At 47.5% G+C, this 18,630-nt stretch overlaps 1 protein-coding gene across 1 annotated transcript in view; it reads left to right on the top strand.

The window, feature by feature from the left end:
* Positions 1–5,960: 5,960 nt before the first annotated feature.
* The window catches only part of FRMPD2 (FERM and PDZ domain containing 2), a 64,359-nt gene continuing 51,689 nt past the window's right edge, over positions 5,961–18,630 (top strand). Inside the window, exons 1-7 of the mRNA XM_065919939.1 lie at positions 5,961–6,102; positions 7,685–7,842; positions 11,280–11,471; positions 13,143–13,275; positions 14,003–14,090; positions 14,532–14,658; positions 16,743–16,814. Of these exons, the coding sequence (XP_065776011.1) occupies positions 5,961–6,102; positions 7,685–7,842; positions 11,280–11,471; positions 13,143–13,275; positions 14,003–14,090; positions 14,532–14,658; positions 16,743–16,814 (912 nt within the window). The remainder of the gene's footprint in view (positions 6,103–7,684; positions 7,843–11,279; positions 11,472–13,142; positions 13,276–14,002; positions 14,091–14,531; positions 14,659–16,742; positions 16,815–18,630) is intronic.

Below are 18,630 nucleotides of genomic sequence, written 5' to 3'. Positions count from 1 at the left end.
AATCTGAAGTAACAAGGAGAGTTTCCTGGAGAGCGTATTCTCCCACTGGCTTGTCCCCATGAGACCAGAGGCTGTGCTTCATCCCCACTGGACAGGTCTCCTCTGCAACCCTCACTTCCACATTTACGCCCTCTATTCCTAGGCTGTAGTTTTTGAAACTCCAGAGACCTTGGTCCAAGTTCTGTCCCAATACAGGGGTGTCTTCTAGGGCATCACAGAGGGTTATGAATGATACTAGCTACACATGGTTCAAAGCCAGAGATCATCATTGGTGCCTTGGCAGAGGGTGGGGGAGAGGAGGGAAATGAGGGCAGGATATTGGAACGTGATTAAAATCCCATAGCTCAAAAGCCATTACACGGCCAGTCAATAGATGATTAAGATTAGTAGAGATCCTTAGTTCTTCAGAAACCAGCACTTTATAAACACTGTAAAATATCATGGCAACAAATTAACAAGGCACACCCTCAGGTAGGTGCCTTGATCTGCCAGCTGGCACTCCCCAGCTGTCTAGATGACTTGGACATGATTCTTCCTGAGGGGGTGGGAGGCAGATGTGAGCCTTGCCCTTGAGAAAAGCCATCTCTGCGTACAGAACTGGTGAGGGCTTCAAGAAGATAAGGTGTTAGACTCTAGCCCCCAGGCACTGTCACTCCCTCGGCTCTGGTCCACACTCAGCAGCTTGGGTTGCATTTCTGCTGCAAGCTATTAAATAAATATTGATAATTTTTAACTGTGGTATTGGAAAAGACTCTTGAGAGTCCCTTGGACAGCAAGGAGATCCAACCAGGCCATCCTAAAGGAAATCAGTCCTGAATATTCATTGGAAGGACTGATGCTAAAGCTGAAGCTCCAATACTCTGGCCGCCTGAAGCTGAGTTGACTCATTGGAAAAGACCCTGATGCTGGGAAAGATTGAAGGCAGGAAGAGAAGTGGACAACAGAGGATGAGATGGTTCGATGGCATCACTGATTCGATGGACACGAGTTTGAGCAAGTTCAGAGAGATAGTGAAGGACAGGGAAGCCTGGAGTGCTGCAGCCTATGGGGTCACAAAGAATTGGACACGACTTAGCGGCTGAACAACAGGTGTCCCCACACCAAAGGCATGCTGTAGAGCATCCCCTTGTCTATTTGTTCTGTCTAGTCTTCTCTCTGTGGAATAATTTTATCTGTTTACCTATTCATTGTCTGCTCCCCCTCACCCCATCCTCCCTAGGATATAAGCCTCATGAGGGTAGGATGTTCTATTGAACCTACTATTCTATTTGTCACCAGGGCTTAGAATATACAAATATTTGTTAAGTAAAGGGATGGCTGAAGCAAGGGTGTGGGAACAACATCACAGATGAAGCTCAGGGCTGCCGCCACCCATGGCCCATGTGAGAGGGCAGAAGAAGCACTAAAGAGCAAAGTCATGGATGGAGCTTCTGTGCCAAGCTAGACCCAGTGTGAGGCTGCGGGAAGGTGGCAGAAGGGATGCACTACAGCATGAGAACTTGTGAAGGGAGCCCTAGGAAACTTCTGAACGGCCAACAGGGTTTCAGGTGGAAAAAGAGACTTTTAGGTTATTATATGACCACAAAAGTATTCAGAGAATGGCGTCGATACAGAGGACTCAGGCAGTGGTGGTGAGCTTGAGAGATGAGGGTGCAGCCATGGAACTCCCCCATAAGGGCATGCCCACTGGCTGGATACTTTCTCCAAGCATCCTCACTGACAGGGGGATGGCTTATCTGTAGGCTTATCTGTATGGGTGGATCCCTCCATCCTTTTTACAGTTAACAGTCCCCTTTTTAGTCCATGATATAGCAGTAGCATGGACTCGCCCACCAGACCATTTAGAAAAACTTGGAGAGAAGCCCAGAGGCATCACAGCATGCTGGCAAAAGGCTGACGATGACTGTTTCATAGCCCATTTGCTGTTTAGTTTAGTTACTTTCCTGAATTAATTTTGTAAGTCTCTACTCTTTGTTCTGTGTGGCCGCTGAAGTCTCCACTCAATTAATTTAGAGGGTACCTAATGACTGGACAAGGATTCTCTAAGGGCTCGTAACCAATAATTCTCCCAGTCTTCACTGGAGGGCTTTGTTTGATGTGAGAACATGCCTTTAACACTCAGTCAGGCAGTAGACACTCTGCCTTAGCTGTCACTTTAGACTTGCTCAGAGTCTCATGGTCAGCCAGAGATGAGTGTTTAGAACCTTTTCATGTCTTACAACCTTGGCCATATACACAGCCCTATTTACACATGTGACCTTTAGCCTCTAAGGCTATTTTGCAGCTTTTCAAAGATAAATAAGGGCACCGCATTTCCCAGTTTTAGAATTTTTTTTTTTTTTTTTTTTTTTTTTTCCGGAGTCACTGCCTGGTATGCAGGATCTTAGTTCCCTGACCAGGGATGGAACCCATACCCCATATGGTAAAAGCACGGATTCTTAGCCATTGAAATGTCAGAGAAGTCTTCCCAATTTCTTCAAGATTTTTTTTTTTAAATTAACTTGCTGTTTGCCTAACTGTTATTGCTACCTCTAGCAGCTGCAACGTTAAACAATTGTTGTTGATTGTTTTTGAGAAATGTCCCCTGGGAAAAGTCTGCTTGCATGGGGCAAACTCTGAATTGGGTCAAGTAAAAGCAAACATCGTGCGAGAGGCAAAGAATTGCCAGACAGGTCAGATAATGATAATTCTCTGATTATGGGGTTTTGAAAGAGCTTACAACTATGTTTTGACCTTCATGGTGTCTACAAGGCTGCTTGTTTCTTCACTGCTTTTATGGAGGATTGTGGAGGTTTTTAACTTTGCCATTCCCATTACCTCATTTTCTTCTTTCTTTTCCTCCCTTCCTCTCTCCCTTCTTTTTTACATAATTTGTTTACTGAAAAACCTAGATAGTTTGACTGACAGAGTTTCCCAAGTACGGATTTTGTGATGGCATACTCTCCATGTTGCTCAATATATTCTTTACCCTCTAAAGGTCATAAGATGGCAGTCAGATACAGAGACCTGATCTGACTCAGGTTTAATCCCTTTGTAAGACTATAGCTGGTGCTGTGTTCCTTCTATGGGAGGCACAACATATGACTTTTTAGGGCAAATCTACAATGTGAACAAATTTACTTTCAGATAGGATGGTAAATACATTTCCATCCATGGAATTCTCCAGGCCAGAATACTGGAGTGGGTAGCCTTTCCCTTCTCCAGGGGATCTTCCCAACCCAGGGATCTGACCCAGGTCTCCTGCATTGCAGGTAGATTCTTTACCAGCTGAGCCACCAGGGAAGTCCAAGAATACCGGAGTGGGTAGCCTGTCTTTTCTCCAGTGGATCTTCCTGACCCAGGAATCGAACTGGGGTCTCCTGCATTCCAAGTGGATTCCTTACCAATTGAGCTATCAGGGAAGCTCCAAAATTAAAATAGGAGCAGAAATCTCATTCAACCATGCCTAAACCCTCTTAGCTGGCTATTGGGATAAGAAAACTTCAATGTGTTGGTTTGTTTAATATAGAATTTTTAGGATCTAAGAACATCTATTATACCTTTCATAATATTTCCATACAGTGTATTAATTCCCTATGAATATTGGGTTGGTGCTGCCCAGTAATAATCCTAAAAGTTAATACTTGTGTATATAGTGTCTATTTGTGCTAGGCACTATCCTACCCCTGTTTAATTTTTTTTAAATGTATTTATTTTTATTTTGACAGCACTGGGTCTTTGTTATGGCACACAGGCCTCTGTAGTTGCAGGATGAGTTTAGTTGCTCTGTGGCATATGGGATCATCGTTCCCTGGCCAGGGATTGAACCCACATCTTCTATATTGGAAGGCAGATTCTCAACCACTGGACAACCAGGAACGTCCCTATCCTACCCTCTTTTACATTGTGTGTGCGTTTTTCATTTGTCTCTGCTTGGTTTGTAGTAAATTGAAAATGTGGATATACACAGCATATATATTTAGCTCCTCCTATTCACATGTGTTGGAAAGTGTTGTCTACATTACGTGCAATAATCACTAAGTCTCCACTTTCAGTCTCCTTATTTTAGAACCCTGAACAAAAACCTGCAATGGGCAAAATATTGTTCTTCTGCTCAATTGTAGCTATTCAAAAGGTGATATTAGAGTTTTACCACAGGATATATCTACTGAAGAAGCAGACATGGCAACATTAACCACCTCACACATATTTCAAATATTTCCACCCAGTCTTTAGCTTGTCTTTTCATTCTCTTAACAGCACCGTTCTGAGAGCAAAAGTTTTGAATTTTGATGAGGTCTAATTTATCAATTTTTTCTTTTATGGCTTGTGCTTTTGGTAACGAGTCTAAGAAGCCATTGCCTAGTCCTAGATCCAAATATTATCTGTATTTTTTCTAAAAACATACAGTTTGATGTTCTACATTAATCTATAATCCACTTAGAGTTCATTTTTGTATAATGTGTGAGTTTTTTTCATGACGGATCCAGTACTATTTGTTGAAAAGTCTGCCCTTCCTTCATTCAATTACTGTATTGAAAAGATGGTATTAACTAATTACTGCAGCCTTTCTATACATTTAATGCAGTTCTCTTCTAGTCATAAAGTAACTTGAAAAAACCATATTTGATATTTGTGTGAGATATTTGATTTTGATATTCAGAGGTCTCGTTTACCTATTTGAGAATCAATATCTTGTCCCATTGGTTTTCCTTTACTAAGCAGCCTTTCATTGTGCTTATAAAGATTTAGAAAAACATGCCACAGTGAGAATGCCTAGTCCATGAGTCCTAAGAAAAGTGTGAAAGAAGTCGGAGGAAGATGAAAAGAAAGACAAGAGAGGGCCTTGATTTCAGCTTTGATTCCATCATTTTTTCCTTGGGTAACCTTGGATTGTTTTCCTGCCTGTAAATGGGATCAACAGTCCCTCTTTACAGATTCCTTGTGATAAATAACATCACGTACAGAAAGCGTCTAGGTTCCGCTGCAGTGCCCTTCTCGCCCCAGTGGATAGATAGATGGAGAGCCAGACTCTTTCTTCTGGGAAACCAGCTCTCTTCCTGAGGCTGCGGGAGGCTGGTCTTAGAGGCATATGTAGAGAACTGAGCAGCTGGCGAGTGGAGAGCCTGGATTATCATGTTGGATAGAGGGATGGCTGGCCATAATGTGCCTCCCACCCCACCCCCAACTCTGCACAGCCGCCCTCCGAGCTCAGCTGCGGAAGAGATCAGTGACGTAAATGGATTAGGGAAAGCCTGCCTGGCCTCTTCCTGCTGCCACTGCACCTGGGGCTGTCCACGTTGGAGATTAGTGGGTGGCAGCTTTGTCAGGGGGACAGACATTTAAATGTCAGCTTTAAAGGACTATATTTAAGAAGAGAGGGAAGAGGAGACCCTCCTTCCTTACCTCCTCCTCCAGCAAATCAGTCCCATGCTTCCCTGTGAGTCTGCACCTTTTCAAAACACAGGGCTTAGTATTCTTTCTAGTGATTCTCACCCTTCGGGCAGGTGCTAGTGATCGTTAGAGACAGGGCTGGAACCAAATCCAACTCTGCATGTGGCAGCCAGTGAGGAACAGACATGAATCACGTACTGGAGGCATAAAAGGTTGTTAACCCACTTTCCCAGACAGAGAGGGGAGCAGGCGAGAGACATTCCCCAGCAGGAAGCTCTCTGTGACAGCGCATGCCCAGCTCAGAGGGAGCCATTCTCATGGTTCGTTCATTCATTCATTTATTGACTTAACCCTTAATTGGGAGTGTATTTATTTACTGATGTGCTCATTCACTGAGAAGCAGCCAAACCCAGCCAGTCTCCCAGTGAACATTTCTTTAGCTTCTCCCGTGTGCCTGGCCCTGCGCCCAGCCGTGGGTCCACGTGGTAGAACATGGGGCTGTGCTGCAGAGGGGCTGGACTGTGCCCAGGCTGGCATGGCCAGTGCTGGCCCACATATGCTCCTGGACTAGGCAAGGGCTCTGCCACATGTGTGTCTTTGCAGGTATGAGCCGGGCCTCTGTGACTCTGGCCAGTGCCATACAGGTCCGGGGTGAAGCTCTATCTGAGGAGGAAATCTGGTCCCTCTTGTCCCTGGCGGCTGAGCGGCTCCTGGAGGACCTTCGTGATGGTAAGAGAGTGTGTCTAGGGCAGTTGAGTCACAGGGAGTTGAATGTGAAGCTTCCCAAACAGCTTACTGATCTGTCATCAGTCCGAGGTGTTAGCCTGAGCAGGCAAGGGACATCCCCACCCCACCCCCGTGGAGCTGCTCTGGGAGGGCAGCTCTGTCTCTTGGACCCATGGCATGCCACAGAGTTGGAAGAAAGTCTTTTAGCCTTGGTATGGCAGCCTTTCCAGGCATGGTGTTTAGGGAGAGAGAGGCTGGGAGCTCTGTGGGGCTCTCCCAATACCTGGGGAGCCTGGGCAGAACCAGAGACAGGAGGCAGGGGGCAGTCACGGGGATGGCTGGCATTCCCACATCGTCCCCTGCCAGATGCTGCAACTGTTGGTAGATAGAACCCACACACTCAGTTGTCTAAACAGGGGAGGTTAATATGAAGAATTGTTTAACTAAGATAGAGAAGTAACCATCAGGTATGAGAAAACTTGACATGGTCTCCTAGGACTGAGAACACACCCAGTGAGGGACAAACTTTGGAGGGAAGTCCCCTCTCCAAGTTGGGGTTCAGATCTGCTGGAGGAGCTGTGCTTGCAGACCATGATGATGGCGAAGTTCTCTGCTTTACCTGGCCATGGGTGTCTGCAGCCACGGGACACACACAGTACAGGCATCGCCTACAGGGGCAGGATGATCCCCTGGATGTGGGCAGGCAGAGATGAGCCACAGCCCCGGGAGCTGATGCCTGCAGGAGGCCGGGAACCTGCTGTGTCTCTGTAGATAGGGTTGCGAAGCTATCACTTCACAAGGTCAGGCTGAGGGGTGGCCTAGGGACCGAAGGTCCAGGGCGTGTGCAGGAGCAGAGCGTCACTCTCACGCACACACCGCTAACCCCAAAGAAACAGCAGGCGAGCCCGCCTCCCGCCATGTCTCTCCAGCGCCCTCTACTGAGAAAGCTGTGCATTACTCTCGCAGTGAAAGAGAACTCTTGCAGTGAAAGGAGGGAGCAGGTATTGAAACATGGATTTGCAATTTCCAAGCACTGAATTGATAATTGGACCAAACACTCAGATGTCCTGCCAGCCCGCGGTGGAGTTTCCCCATGTGGGAAATCACACACATGCAATCAGGGTGAGGACCCTGGCATGGGTGTGAAGGGGGGCTATGCATCTGTACTTTCGGCTACATCTTCCTCCTAGTCTTCACTCCTCTCCCCTTCCCTGGAGGCTTTAATGAACAGCTAGAGTATGTTCAGAAGACCAGTTGCCTTGGTTTCTAAACTGACTCCAGAGAAATCAGACTTGTGCTAATTTCTAAGTCGATTTGATCGTTCTTTACCTTTTGCCTTGAGACTCTCGGGCCACCTGTGAACTTGGATGCGCTTCCTAGTTTCCCAGCCATTGCTGCAGCCACCCTTTGTGACACATGCTCCTGTGCCTGCGTGTGTCAGGGTTGAATTCCTCCCACTCCCTGGGTCTTGCTTACAGTTCATCTCAGAGAGGATTTTGGAAGACACCTGCTGAGCACACTCCCACAGATGGTGCTCCAGATGGTGGCCCCTATCTCTACACCCCCATCACTGCCTTGGTTTCAGATTCCTCGAACTATGTGGTCTGCCCCTGGTCAGTCTTGCTTTCTGCGACCGGAAGTCTTTCCTTCCAAGACCATGTTTCCCATATAGAGGCAGCTCCTTTCAAGGCCCCTGAACTGCTACAGGGACAGAGCGATGATGAGCAGCATGATGCATCTCAGGTAAGGCACATGGTGTCTCTGCAGCATCTGTGGGCCTGTCCTCTGGGAAAGGCCTGGTCCTAGGTCATCCACAGCTCCCAGCTCAGCCCCAAAGAATACTGAGGCAGAATGAATTTAATGAATTTTTTAAATGAATTTTAAATGATTTTTAAAAAATTCCCAGGCTGTCTTGCCAGTAATTTATTAGCTCTTAGGTGAGAGCAAGTCAACTTTTCTGAGCCTCAGGTTCTATATCTGTAAAGTGGGGGTAATATGACCTAATCAGTCAGCTTATTATAAATACTCAAAAAGAAGTGCTGGAAGAACTATAGGTAAGTGGTCTTGCAGCAGGTAGCAAAAACCCTAAAAGGACCCAACAAATCCTCAGGTGGAATGTATCCCAAGGCTTAAGTAAAGACTGATGTAGCTGTACCAATGTTTATCTGTATTGTTGACATTAGTGACAAACTGGAAACAGGCTAAATGTCCAGTGAGAGTGGACATGAAACAAGACAGCATTACAATGAAACTGTAGAAACTTAATGACATGAAAAGTAATTAAATATATGTAATATAACTTATATTATATGTATATATGTTTACATGTATGTGGTCTTAGTTGTGTATATACACACACACAAACACACGCCCAAGGTTCTAAAAATAAATGTCTGCATCAATTATTTCTGGATGTCAAATCAGTGATGGTTTTTGTTTTTCCATGGAGATGTTATACCATGCTGCTTTCTGACAACATATGATACTTTTTAATCAGACTGAGTCACAGTATGTCATGTAGAGACAGTTTTGGCTACAAGAAACAAAAAGCCTAAAATATAGTGACTGGAACCACAGACGAGTTATTTATGTAACAAGAAGTCAAGAGATTGGTCATCAGCTTTAGTAAATGTCATCATTTACTAAAGCTGTATATTTTCATTCTATCCTCCTTAGCTATTGTCTTTTTGGCTTTATGCTTGTTCCCTCATGGTCACATGATGGCTGCCATGATTCCATATATCATATCAGTGTTCAAGACAGCAACAAGAGGGGAAAGAATGGGACCAGATGCATGTGTTCCTGTTGACGGTAAAGAACAAGCTTTTTCAGAATCCCCCTACTTCATGTCTTTCACAAAAAATGAGTGTCATGGTCATGGAGACTTTTAGCCTCTAGAGTAGGATGCAGCAGTGTTTAAAGGAGTTGCAGATGGTTGTTGGACTAGGCAGCCAACAGTGTCTGCCACACATGAAAATAAATTGTATTTCATTTACAGGACCATGGAATAACAGAAATGACAAATCTAATGATGTGCTTTTTCTCTTGGATAGATGCATATCTATTCTTTGGGAATGACTCTCTACTGGTCGGCAGGGTTTCACGTTCCACCAAATCAGGTCTGTGAACGGGATTCTCAACGTCTTGCTAGGTGATGTCTTTGGATTTATTTAGTCTGTTTTTTCCAGGGCAGGAACCACATCTGTTGAGCTATGCACCACCACTCTGTCCTCCTGGGTTCTAGGAAGGATTGCCAATTGATTTTAAAGAACTGCTTCTGCTGAGTCCAGAAAGAACCTCAGAATCCTACTCAACATGGCGCTCCAGGCAGCCACAATTTGGGATTGGCAAGCAAGATAAGACTTATATGCCACTCTAGTCCAGAGGAAGTAGGAAGCTAGAGAATGTTATAGATGCTGAAGATACCAATTTATAGAAAAGATCTTAAAGCAGCCCTTACTGAAGTGAGATGCTTCCATGAAAAACGGTTCTGTGCTTAATCCATCAGGGAAAATGTTCCCTACCCTGTCTTATTCTTGAAGATTTATCAAAGTAGTTTATTAAAGACTCTGAGAAGGCTTAAAGTGCAGAAACTTTTAAGCTTTATCATAGCATTTTATAAAAATTTTGACTACAGAATGCATACGTGTCTGCTTGTATGTGTAAATATTCATCTGATACTATAACAATTTTGTGGAAACTAGTGTAATGAGAATACATGTTGGAGAACTCTATCCAGTCTGTTTGGCTTTTCTCTTTCCTCCCGACCCTCCTTCCTCCCTTCCCTTTTTCCATCTCACCCTCGTCTTCTCCAATTCAATATCCTAGTGCTGCCGGTGCTCCTTCTGAAAAGAGACCTGGCCACCTTCCTCTTCTGTGGAATTGTTCACAGCTCTCCACTCCCCAGCGGGTTGCATTTCACTCCTCAGCACAGAGCATGTGGCCTATGCAATAGCACACTGCGCTTGCAAGGGCCCCACACTTGATTTAATGCTCTGCACTAAAGTTCTTAACCGTTTGAACAAGGGCATTGTTCTTTTGCCCTGGGCCTGGTTCTACCCGTGGTTCCCTTCCTTCCAGACACGTGCCAGCCTTTGCACCCACTGCTTCCTCCATCTGTGGTTTACCTCCCACCTCTCTCCCAATCAACCCAAGTGTGCTTTTTGATGTTTAGCTCAAGTTCCTTCCCCATCTCCCTCCTCCCTCCCCAGGATGGGCCAAGTGCCTTCCTCTGTGTTATGACCTTGTCTTGTACTTCCCAAGACCAAAGCCCTTATCACCCTGTACTGTGCTTGTGTCTTTGAATGACCATCTTCTCCATTAGACTTTGAACCTCTTGAAGACAGGGACTGTCTCCCACCTTATATCGCAAGTAGCTATGCAGTCTAGGCACATTAGAGGCCCTCTGGTGTGCTGTGTGAGTGTGGGACTCAGTAGTCTGCATACATGTGAAGATAGAAATTCACAGCTGATGCTCCATGGCAGGAAATGGTAGAACAGCCTTCATCTGAAAAATGACTTGCAGTGTGGATGAGCGTTAGAAAAACATCTGATTGTGAGTCTGAATTTGACACCCTTTCCATATAAATGGTGGCCACTTAAACGCATGAGGAAAGGGTTTAATAAAATATCCATTTTTCCTTTTGCCTGAAGAGTTCGTGTGACATGAAGTTCAACTAACGATTATTGACCTTATGCTGACCACTGGTGATTCCAAAGTGAAAAAGCCACAGTGCTTATGTCTTGGAGCTCACATTCTAGGGGAAAGACCCAGTGAGAACCACCTAAATAATTTGAGAAAATGACAGCCTGCCCAGGTGAATGTGAGTTACAGGCTGATCCTGGTTTGATCTGGGTCCTTGGCATAGGCAGAAATCCATTTTGTCAAGCACCTGTTTTTCGTAGCGATTTCAAGCATGTGTTTGGGCTCCCCAGGCACCAAAGGTCGTTCCAGATTAGAGAGCGGAAAACCGCACACAGCTGGTGCAGAGATAATTGCTCTGCATTTTGTGGCCTCGGTGAAGTAGCCTGTGTCCCTCCCTAAGCCACGCAGAAGGAGTGGGCATCTGTCTAGTTAATGAGAACATCCGTTCTTGCTGGTCCCCGGGCACGCCTGACAGGACACTGCCCTCAGTGGCTGCAGCTCTGTCAGCCTCTCACAGGGTTGCCCCACTTTCCAGCCCCTGCAGCTTTGCCAACCCCTGCACTGCATCTTGCTGACCATGTGCGAAGACCAGCCTGGCAGGCGGCTGCCTCTGCAGTCTGTCCTGGAAGCCTGTCAGATTCATTGGGAAGAAGCGGCTGTCCATCCGACTTCTGCCAGTCTCCACGTCAGACAGCTGGTCGGCTTGGTCCTGGGCACCATCTCGGAGGTCAGTGTGGATCTGTGCTTTTCAACCTTGGGGCCTTTCCCTGGCCATGTGCGGCTGTTGAAATTCAAATGAGCTAAGTTATAGTTCATTAAAAGGAAATAAAACATTCAATTCCTCAGCCACATCTACCACACTTAAGTGCTCATTAGCCACTTGCAGCTTGCGAGGGCCATGCTGGAGAGGGAAGATCTAGAACTTTCCTGTTATTGCAGTTCTATTGGGCAGCTCTGGTGAAGATCTTTGGGGGAGCTTAGATTTCTAATGTGGCCAAGACCTTTGGGATCTTTAAAAGAGCCTCTTTGCATTAAAATGGTTATGTTTATGACCCACGAGTTAGCTGTCTTATCAAAATTCAACTCTAGGCCTGATATGAGAAACCTTCCCTGACTGTGCCTACATGGTCCCCGGCCCCTCCCTCTCCTCTGCCATCTTATTCCTGCAGAGGGTCCTCTTGCTGTGTTGTCTCATTGTGCCGCTTGCCATGTTGTGTGCTGGCACCCATTGTGTGTTCTCCAGCGCCTAACAAGTGGTCTGGCACATACTAAGCATTTGGCTTAGGTTGAGTTACCTCGAAGCAAAGTCAGAGCATTTTTGTGCAAGTTAGTAATTAGGGAGGTGCTCCTAGGAGAGGGAGTGATGGAAGGATGTGTGGGTGGGACGAGCAGAGTAAGGTGGTGGTCTCGGGTGGAGACGGCCTCAGCCTGGTGTCATGGGTAGCTCCAGAGCAGAAATCAGACCAGCCTTGGTTCCCCTTGAGGCCAGGACAGAGCTGGGACTCAGGTGGGGCAAGTGAGGTGCCAGCTATGCGGCGCTGCCCTTTAGCAGGGGGCGTGTTGGAGAATTGAGACCAAGACTAGCATGGAGCCATGTGGGTGGAGGGGAGGGAGCAGCTGGGGAAGCTGCCCACAGTCAGAAAGTGCCTCTCCTAACCTGTCCTCCTGTTTGGAACTTCTCTCTTGGCATGTAAACATGGTACTCCTATCCACTGAGACACAGGATCCAGTGGCGACTGAGGGGCTCTTTTATTTGAAAAACACTAGAGCCTGCCATCCATCAGCGTGCATTGTCCCCTGATCAACACTGTGATGATGCTCAGCATTGTCATCAGAAAATTATAAAGTGATTTTGATCACTTATTCAACTCTAATGGGGGCACTGAGCTAGGTGAGCTACAAGGGTGTGTAAAGCACGCAATGAGGTTGCAGGAGGCAGACAAGCAGGTGAATTTGTTGCAACATGGTGTAATAGAGACAGATGTGAGTAAAGTGCTGAGGCGAGGTGATGAGAAGACATTCGTGTCAGCAGTAATGGAGAGGGCAGAGGTGGAGAGGATTAGAAGTGGAGACGATGTAGCTCTGAGTTTTGGCAGCACAGGGGCGATCATCAGGGAGACCCTGGCCTGCCAAGGGTCTTGGCGTGAGCCAAGGCACAGGTGTGCGTGGGTAGGCAGGTTTTGGGGGTTGGGGGCAATTGACCCATTTCTAGGCTGTGTGGTTGGTGGGCGAGTGTATGGGTGAGCTCACTCTGGTGGCTACTGTGCTTCTTGTTGGACTTCCATTGTGAAGGACAGACCCTCCACATTGACTCAAACTGATGGCCAGGCTGTATGTCTTTATATAAGTGTTCCCTCTTGACCTTGGGATGTGGGTGTGTGATGCACTTGGCCATCAGGTGGAGAGGAGGGCCGTGGAGGAGAGCTGCTCTGGGCAGCGAGACAGAAGCCACCTGCTCAGGAACAGGCTGCATCAAGTGAGCTATGAGAGCCAGGCGGCGTGGGCTCTGGGGTGTCCGCATCGCTGCAGAGGTGGGTGCACCCTGAGCATTCCCTGGGTGGGCTGATGATATCCACTGTATTGTTTCCTGCTCCTTTCATTGTTTCATGGCCTGATGTCCACGCTGTGGGCTCAGAGAAAGCCCGGGCAAGCCCCATTCTTCCAGGGTGCCGCTGAAGAGAAGGGACTGAGCTTATGACTCTGCCTGTGTCCTGAGGAAAGCTTCATTTGGAGATATAATTTAACTGAGTTATTTATAGCCAACGTAGACTCTTTTTATATTGAGTTTTAACTGTCTGAGTTGATAAAAACAAATTGAAGCAAACATCACGAGAGAAAATTTTTTCCTTTAATTGATTTCTAGGCGGAATGAAAGGAGAAGCAATTTGTAAAGATTGTTTTTATTGTTGCTCTAAGTGTGTCAGAAGAATGCCTTTTAGAATAATCTTCAAATCTTCTACTATTCTCTACTTTTCAAATGAATGTGAGATGTGAGAAAGAAAATAATGTTGCTGTCTGTTGACCCTAAAACAAAGTACTCTTTCTTGTTAGGCTTTATCTCTCCCAAACTCCCCCAACCATCTGTGACTGCTATTTCTGTTTATGTTTTTTGCATGAGGAAACAGAACGTTCAAGTAACTTTGTCAGCATCACACAGCTATCAAGTCGTGATGCTGATATCCGTACCCTAAGTTGCTTAATGCAAGAAAACTGTGTCATTTGCTTCTGCCCGTGCCTTTCACTATGATGTTTGGTTAGTTTCAGAGAGAAGCACAGAGACCCAGAGCTCCCTGGAGCCCGGACTGAACACCTCAGCACACGGTCGCTGTAGCATCTCTGCGAACAGGTAGGCAGCAAGGTGTAGAGTGCTGTGAACTTGGTGTGGGGTATTGGTGTGGGAGCGGCTGTACCCTGCTTCTTCTCTTTTTGATTATTAATAAGAAGTCTCTTGCTTTTCAAGAAAAACCTGATCCTATTCCACTGGCAGGTGAAGAAGTCACATTTAAGCAGATATGAGCTCAAGGTGATGAGGGGCCTGATGGCACTTGTGCTGTCAGGGCGTTCTCTCTCCTCTAGGAACCACGTTAGGCTCAGTTTGGAAACAGCGTGCTGTTATGTAGAGACTGTCTATGTTACATGAGCTGCACAACAAGCAACCACAAAACACAGTGTTAAAAACAATGACTCATTTAGCTTTTGATTCTGTGTTAGGAATTTAGGCTGTGTTCAGCCTAGAGGGAAGCGGTTTCCACTGTTAATTGTTGCTTCTTCTCTGACTGCTGGCCAGCGCACTTCCAGTTCAGGTTCCCCCAGATCTTCAGGAAGGCCGACGGCTCAGCTCCGGTTCTGCTCTCCCAGAAAACTCACGGCCGGCAACTCCTTCCCAAAGGAGTTTTTTGCAAAGAAAGGGAAAGGTGAGCAACAAGGATCGAAGGGCTCTTCCAAGGCGGTGTGAGAGAGGAGACATGACGCTGACACAGCAAATGAAAATGGGCAGGATCCTGCTGAGGGCCAGCCTCCCTGGGCTGAGACTTACAGACTGAAATAATCTTCAACCTTGTGATTCAGGGCAGTAGGTGTTATGGAGTGGCCTTGCTATAAACTCTGTAGGATAGGAGGTTGAAGGTGCCGGGTCCCACCGTTCAGGAAGTTCACAGCTGTTGATGTGAGGTGGGGACAGAACAAGGGAGGTGGTGAGAGAGCTGACAAGGCCAAACGTACTTGGAAGGGGCCTTCTGAACAGGTGACGTGTGGAAGCAAAGGAATGGGTGGGCTAGTTCGGGGGAGAGATTCTCCAGGTTGGCTGGCACAAGAGCAGGAGAGTTTGCATGAGTGTGGGGAGTTGGGGCTCAAGAGTGGCAAGCCGGCTTGCCCCGCTGGGAAGTCCAGGCTGACAGGCGAGACCATGTCGGGTGGCCCCTGCTCATGGCTCCAGGGACCCGAGACTCCCAGCAGGCAGTCTGGTCTCAGCTGAGGGGCCAGCTTGCTACACCTGTGCTGGAGGGTGAGATTGGGCGTGGTCCCAGGTTGCACCTTCTGCCCAAAACAGCCCTGGTGCCAGCAGTCAGAGCCACTTCCAGTGTTTAGATAAAAAGCACCCATTCTTCCATGTGTGATACTGACATTAGCTGAAAAACTAACCACACAAGGCCACAGTGGCCATGGGGATGGGCACCCCTGGATCTGTGACAAGCCCCTCCAGAGCAGGCTGTTCATGAATGAGGCTGTCTCTGCCTGGCTTTCTGTGTGAGCATCAGGAGCCCTTTGGGAATGTCAGGCCCAGAAGCTCCCAGCAGGCCTTGTCTGCCTGTCTGTCTGTTACAGAGAGATTTGCTTAATGTGCTCAACTAATTAGGGATGAGTGGAGTCTGGCATAGCCTCAGACATCCTCTCCTGTGTGGCAATGAGCACCATATTCCGCTCCAGCCCCTGCTGCCCTCCAAGACCTCTCTTGGGTCCTCATGGGCTTGGAGGGATGGGGATCAAATCCTCATGGGCTTGGAGGGATGGGGATCGAATGCTTCTATAATACTAGCAACTCTCTCAGGACATGCATTACCCCCTGGCTGCACTTTTGGCCTCTTGAGACAGAAGTCCTGTTGGGTACCCATGGGGGACACATTAGAAGGCCCACCTAGGGACTTCCCTGGAGGTCCAGTGGTTAAGACTTCACCTTCCAATGAAGAAGATGAGGGTTTGATCCCTGGTTGGGGAGTTAAGATCCCACATGCCTTGTGGCCAAAAAAGTAAAACATAAAACAGAAACAACATTGTAACAAATTCAATAAAGACTTTAAACATGATCCACATTAAAAAAAAATCTTAAAAAAAAAAAAGGCCCACCCAATCCTGTGATCATTGGGGTTAGTTTGGGTGAATTTCTTAACCTTTTAGAACCTCCATTTCCTGCAAAAGGGACTGAGAATGTGCACACCACAGGATGATGGCTGGGTATAAATAATAATGGCATCAGGGCATTTCCTGGGCCACAAGTGTGCCATGAACATGAAGCACTGTGACACTGAGAATAAATACTCAGGCACACTACCGATTCAATATCCAGAACAAGGTAAAATGTTTAATTTGAATCTAATCTCAAAGTATTTTTGTTTTCCAAAACTCTTGTTGCGTATAATATATTTATACATATAATGTGTTATATAATTTTGAGACATATAAAAGCTTATATGATGATGCATGAATTATGACACTTAAAATGAAGTGGACACTCAAATGAAGAGCTAGAACATCACCAAACCCACACTTACTTGTTTAAGACATCTGCTCTGAGATGCCTAGCCTAGCTAGGGCCTCCGCCCAGTTGACCCCATCTCATTGAAACCTGCTTCCTGCTGGTTTGGGGGAAGGGAACGCTGACAGTGGGAAGGAGGAAGTGAAACTATGGGAGAAGCTCAGTTCTGAAGCTGGGGGTCCAGCCCTGTGGAACTTGACTTTGATTTCTCTTCTTTACCGTGAGTAATTCTGCCTGTTTCCTCAGTTCTCCAGGCCAGAGTTCGCCCTGATGGCTGGAGAGGCCCCGGTGACCTTGTATCTGCCTGGATCAATTGTGGTAACTGCTGGGTTAGACTGGGCCAGGCTGAAGGGTGGTGAGCGGCCAGCTGAGCAGTACCGGAGGCTGATCGAGCTCTGAGGGGCTTACCATCTCCTTCAGGAGCCTGCCAGCCCTTGCCAAGTCACACTGCTACTTCACATCCATCCTTCAGCATCCTCTTCCCCTTTTGGAAGAAACCTCTGTGACTTACCAAGTCCTGCTTGTCCTTCCAGACAAGCTCTGTCTTCATCTCCCTATTTAGTCAGGAAATATTGTTGAAGCATCTAGGAGGTGCCAGGTAATGCTCCACACCCCAGATCTCTTGATATGAGAAGAGCAGATACTCCTTTTCACATGGAGTTGTGTTCCAGCATTATGCATTTATTTTCTGGAAAGGAAAAGTCAATCTCCCTTCCCTTGGTCTGCTGGCTCAACCCAGGCAGACCCGGATTGGGGGTGAATGACAGGCTGTCCCTGAGGCTCAAGGAAAGAGCTTTGGTGGTGTTAGTCCATTGTAGGTACAGCCATTGGCTGTCTTGCTCTGAGATGTTTGACAGGGACCCTTCCTGAACCAGCCCTCTGGGGAGGAGGGGAGAGATGTTGGATTATATAAGTGGGTAGCTGCCCTGAGTGAAGGTTGGCAGAGGTTACAGAGTAGGGAGGGGGAGGAGGAAACTGGAAGCGGCCTGGGGCACTAGGGAACAGAGAAGCTGGCAGCCAAAACCCATTACCAGAGGTGGGCAGGCAGGACCACTGTGAACCCAAGCTCTTTGTGCATCTTCTAATGCGATGTCATTTAGAAAACATACATTTAAACATGCAATCATTACAAATTTCAAGAGGGCAACTGCAGAGCATTAAACTCAAGCACAGAGCACTTCAAGGCACCTTCCATCCCCTCCCCCGCCCCTGGCATGGGCATGTGTGTTACACAACGATCAGGTGACACAGGTGCGGATGAGCAGGGACCAGAGTGGCTTAGGGTGTGCCATGTGGTCACCCCTGCCTGGGACCATGGGGAATCCCACTCTCACAGGATCCCAGTCCAGTGCTGGGGAGTGGAGCTGCCGCTGGGTGTGGGAGGATCATAGTGCAGTGGCAGGCTTGGTCTCGAGGGAACTAAAGCCATCTGCAGTGTCCATCCGTGACTATCTTTTAATGAAGACATTCTGAGGAGGTCTGGGTCAGGCCTCAGGCTAGGCTTTGGGGCACAGGGAATGCTCAGCCCTCATCCTTAGAAAGCAGGGCCCCTGAGCACAAAGAACCAGGGCAGCAGAGAAGGGAGTGGGTGGCTCAGTCCTCCAGGTTGCAGACGAGAGGTCCTGAGCCTGGCCTGGAGACCTGGTAAGAACTTGCATGAGAGGATGGAGGGGGAGGGCGCTGGGGGCAGTGGGCAGTGTGTGCAGAGATGTGGCAGACCAGCTTTTGTGGAGCGGACCAATGGGCTGTTCTGGGTGGCTCAGCGGAGGTGGCAGTGGTCGGGGTGGGGCTACAGGGGCAGATGCATCTGGAATTAATCTGAGCAGGGACAGGGACAGAAGGCAGACGCTGCTCCACATCTTTGGATGTGCCTCTGCTGATCAATTTCTTGGTTCACAGTAATCCGCTAAGCTCTAGCCCCCTCTCCTCCTTGGACAGGTGCCCACCCAAGTTCTCTCTGTTGTGCTCTGTGATGACTTGGGGTCAGAATTGCACTGTTCACTACTCTGGGGGTATATGGTTCACCGTTGTGGCCCTGGGCAGTCCTCTTGGGAAGCGGAGCCCCAGGGATTTTTGCAAGGGAGAGACATCTGCTCTATGAGGCCCCCCTCCACCCCTGCCAGCCTTCCTGGCC

The sequence above is a fragment of the Muntiacus reevesi genome, chromosome 2 (genome assembly GCF_963930625.1).
Source record: "Muntiacus reevesi chromosome 2, mMunRee1.1, whole genome shotgun sequence".
Classification (NCBI taxonomy): Eukaryota; Metazoa; Chordata; class Mammalia; order Artiodactyla; family Cervidae; genus Muntiacus; species Muntiacus reevesi.
The sequence above is the reverse complement of the archived record's forward strand: the minus strand, read 5'-3'. Positions and strand labels throughout refer to the sequence as shown.